General features: G+C 38.5%; 1 protein-coding gene across 1 annotated transcript in view; it reads right to left on the bottom strand.

Moving 5' to 3' along the window:
* Nucleotides 1-1,829, bottom strand: part of NXPE3 (neurexophilin and PC-esterase domain family, member 3) — a 35,048-nt gene extending 33,219 nt beyond the window's left edge. The window contains exon 1 of the mRNA XM_012652846.1: nucleotides 1,679-1,829. Within this exon, the coding sequence (XP_012508300.1) occupies nucleotides 1,679-1,771 (93 nt within the window). The 5' untranslated portion in view covers nucleotides 1,772-1,829. The remainder of the gene's footprint in view (nucleotides 1-1,678) is intronic.
* Between the last annotated feature and the right edge of the window lie 2,824 nt (nucleotides 1,830-4,653).

Here is a 4,653-nt window from a genome sequence, read left to right as displayed (position 1 = left end):
TTCAGCTTTAAGAAACAATGGTGATATAGCACCTCTTGTTTTCTCCTGGATGGAGCTGGAATACATTCTACTAAGTGAAGTATCCCAAGAATGGAAAAACAAGCACCACATGTATTCACCATCAAATTGGTATTAACTGATCAACACTTAAGTGTACATATAAGAATAACACTTATTGGATGTCGGGCAGGGGGGAGGGGGAAGGAGGGGACAGGCATATGCATACACAATGAGTGCAATGCGCACCACCCGGGGGATGGACGCACTTGAAGCTCGGACTTGGAGGGGAGAGGAGGCAACATACGTAACCTAAACATCTGTACCCCCATAATATGCTGAAATAAAAAAAAAATTCTGTATATAAATGAGATCATACAATAAAAAAAAAACACAAATGTGGTTCTATATACATTTATTAAATGAATTTTTATTCCATGTCATCTCCACTTTTTGTCATCATAATATAATAATTATCTGCTCAAACAGACTAATCTGTCAAGGACTTTAGTCATAACAGTTCCAAAGAGTAGTAACTGGATGAAACTCTGATTATTTACAGACATTGGTGCTACACGGCACATTTTATGTGTTTAAAAAAACATTATTTTTGAGACCAAAAAAACTAAAAAAAAGAGTTTAAATACAGCTTCCAGGTAGAAGGCACTGTCAGTGTAGAATTGGCACTGCCTTATCTAGCAAAACATGCAAGAAAAAGAAGAATAACTAGTGTTTATGCCCTAAGCCCATTTCTAGTAAGAAATCTTAAACAAAATCTTTAACAGAATCACTTCACATTCTTCAAAGTACCTAACAAAGTTTGCTAATTTGGCTCACAGAAAAAAATCCGTAGGACTTTAGTGTGCCCATTTCCCCGTGAGATTAGGTATGCTGCTAAAAACCACAAAGTGAGTTTCGCCAGGAGAAATTTTTTAAAAAACCTATGGCTTAGCTTTAAACATCTTGTGCTAATAAAACCCAGTAAGAAAAGAAATGCCATTATTAAGTTGGACTTGTAATCTGAGTAGTACCACAAGCCAACAAAACAAAAAGGACGGCATCCTTTTATATAAAAACTACTCCACAAATTTTAGTGATATATGAGTTCATGCAGGGTGGTACTACTAAGTACCTTGTTAGTGCCAGGCACTTGTGAGGGGTTCAATATGACACAGTCCCTGCCCTTAAATGCCATCCACCAGTAAAATCTTCAAAACAGTCTCGTCAACTCCTTCCCTCCAAGTGCTCCTTCAGCTTTTGACAAGAGTCAACTAAAAGGTCCCCTCCTTCAAGAGACTTTTTTTTTTAATCACTCTAAATCTTCCCTAGACTATGTAACACTTTTCTTTCTAGGTAACATTTTTTCCTTTCTGTATAACACTTTTCACAATCTCTAATTACCTTTATTATTATGTGATTATGATTATTACTTATTATTTTCTCCCATGCACATTTAGAATGCAAGCTCCATAAGTGAAGAAATGTCTGTTTTCTTCATCACTGTATCCTCAATTTCTAGCACAGTATATGACACTGTAGGCACTCAAATACTTACTGAATACATGAAAACAGTAACTGTAACCAGGATAAGCTTCCTGATAACCAACATTTTCTCAAGCTAGTTAGCCCCAAATCCCCAGATTTGGCTCCTTAGTTATGAAGGAGTATACTGGGTACTCACCTCTACCTGAGTAACATTGATGACCAGCACCACCACCATCAACACTGCAAGCAGACAGCAGAAAAGCCGTAGTTTGAAGAAATTGGTCCACATTTTCTGGCTGTGTCTTGATCACCCATGGCCGACACCATGCTACCTTCACTCCTCAAAACTCCATGTCTTTGTTTTTCTGAGCTGCAGATGAGTTTTCAGTTTAATTTGCTTCTATCCTGCTAGTAGCCTTAGGAGTTCTTTATGTAGAGGAGAAACTGCAATTGGTTCATGAAGCACATTTTTCTTCAAAGAACTCCTTCAAAGAGGGAAAATGAGAGAAGAACATCACCAACTGCAATAGCCTAGGGTGGGGTAAGAGGAAAAACACATTTCCTCTTCCTTAACCTTGTCTAAGCCCAAAGTCATGAGGAGAAAGCAAGGAGCCAGAGCATAGTAATGTCTATTTCATTTCCAGACAATCTCCTAAAGTGTCCTTTCCCAATGCCAGGCTTCTGTGTAAATACAGTAATATTTCCCCTACTGTCTATTTAGGCTTTAACATTTAAGACAGCAAAGGAGAATGTCTTTAAACTCAAAAATTACAAAATAAAAGTAACAAATTTCTACAGAGTTCTCAGTAAATAAAATCACTTCCCTTTCCTTATAGTTTAAGTTATGTAACATTACTATATTAACTATATTTAAAGAATATTAGGAGGAAACTTTGTGTTTTTATGAAGAGCTCTGGGATATTGTGCAAACCATCCTGACATTCTAAAACACAAGGAATGCCACCCCTCTGTACGGCAGGAGACAGGAAACATCCTTTAAGTTTCCAGCTCTCCCCACCACATATGTGGTCCTGGTGCTCCCTCATCGGAGTACCAAGGCATAGGAGGACACCTGCCCTGAAGATGTGAGGGGGGAAAGTTACGCTTAAGGAGTGGGTAACAGGACCCCCCAAATCCTTTATCACACCTGCTAGAAGCAGAGGACTTCAGAGGCAGCCACTCCTAGCTCTTCTCTCATGTAACAAATTCAAGTTGCTATTTTGATATAGGTTAACAGAGAAGGTCCTAATATTTTGTCCCCAGACAGGCTCTCCATGGAGGGTAGGGTATAGAGGTAAAGGTGGAAAAGGGTACGTAATCGAGGCGCAGAGTACCTCAGAATAGGTCAGCTGCATCCACACTCCCCTCAGCTTTGTGTTGGACTTGGCAAGCCCCCATTCTCTCTCCCCTCCGCTTAACCTGTCTGAACCATTCCCATACCACAATGACCACACCAACCCTTCCCCAAAGCAGCTTCAGAAAGGAGAGAAGGCTGAGCTATCCCAACATGCTCTCCATCTTGAGAGCATCCCATAGCATTTATCATTTTCACTTCTCAGATGATGTCTATTTGTATGTGTTTTTTATCTCTCCAACTAGCCTATACTAATTATGACTATATTTTAAAAAAACAGAAACCGTATGTCAGAGAAAAACAAACTTGATGATAAAGTATCATACTTTTCTGATTCGCTCACAGTACTTAGTTCTTTGCATGGTATATACCTTGATTCAACAATCCATTCAAGAAATGATTATGAAGGCTTCTCTGTACCACACACTGTACTAAGTGCCAGAAATTCCACTTGAAAAGCTTATACTCACATCAGAAAAGATGTCATTCCCTTCTTAAAAAGGAATAAATCCACCACTCCTAGCTATCTCCACAGGGATGCTAGGCACGGTGAAAGACTGTACTTAACCATCTCATGTTCCCCAACACCACCTCTCTTCAATACCCAGGCACTCACCCACCCCAAAGTGCCTGAAAATTCTGGAAAGGAAATGGCTATAAAACAGAGAATAACTATTTCACCAAGGCCCCAGCTGTTCTGCTAGATAAATCCTTCTCAAAGAGATGGACGTAAATATCATGGATTTCCCTGATGGCCAGAGAGGGAGAAGACTAAAGATGGTACTCCACAGGAATTTAGCTGCACTATGGCAGGCATGGTCCGTGGGCTGTGTGGATACCAGCCATTTAAAGGACGTCAGTGTGGCTCACAGCCACTTAGCAGCAGCACAGCAGCAGTCAGTGGTGCAGAAGGATAGCAAAGACAGCAGACTCCAAAGCTACAGAACAAGATATAGGCAGCAATGCAAGTAGCCCCTCAAGGGAGAGACTCCTACTGGCAATAATTATGGAGGGCCATGCATGCCAGGAAAAGACCTGACTTTATAAGTAGAGCACTGATATTTGAGAGACCCATTTGTACACCTAAGTAGATGTTGCCTGAGGCACACTAGATAAACCTCTCTTTGAAAAGATATATACTAAAATGTTAATAGTTGTCACTTGTGGGCAGTTTTGTTTTCTCCTTTATCTATATGTCCTAATTTTTTTCCAGGAAATAAAAATCACAGATATAAAAAATAAAGCGGATTCCTAAAAGTAAAAATTAAAGATGAGACATAAGGAGAAACAAGGCATTGAATCATATTTGGGGAAATAACTCTGTTTAAAATGAAAGACTTCTAAATGAAAGAAGAAACCTGTAACAGATTTATGGTATTTTCCTATAAATATAAAACCAAGACATTATAACAAGAAAGCTATTTGCAAAGGGAGCAGGAAAATATCATTTGGTATCTCAAATAGCCTTAGAACCAAGTAAGAACAACAGTGCTAGATGGGAATGACTCTAGAAAAAAGTTCCTCAGATCAACCAAAAAACATATATATAAATTCAATGAAATTTATCTTTTTTAGAAATTTCCCAGGAAAAGATGCTTACTGGAACTAAGCAAGTAGAGTTTACAGCTAAATTTCCTTCCAGCATGAAATCCTGAACTCAGGTAATTGTTACTACCGGCGCTTATTCTTTTCTTGCTACATTTGAAGCACACATTAATGTTTTTTCATTTTTAAACCATTTCTGCTGCAATAGAAATATGCACATGATATAAAAGTTAAAGATACTAAAAATGAAGTAAAAAAATTAGAAATTAAAA

Source organism: Propithecus coquereli, unplaced genomic scaffold (assembly GCF_000956105.1).
Source record: "Propithecus coquereli isolate 6110/MARCELLA unplaced genomic scaffold, Pcoq_1.0 Scaffold40, whole genome shotgun sequence".
Classification (NCBI taxonomy): domain Eukaryota; kingdom Metazoa; phylum Chordata; class Mammalia; order Primates; family Indriidae; genus Propithecus; species Propithecus coquereli.
The sequence above is the reverse complement of the archived record's forward strand: the minus strand, read 5'-3'. Positions and strand labels throughout refer to the sequence as shown.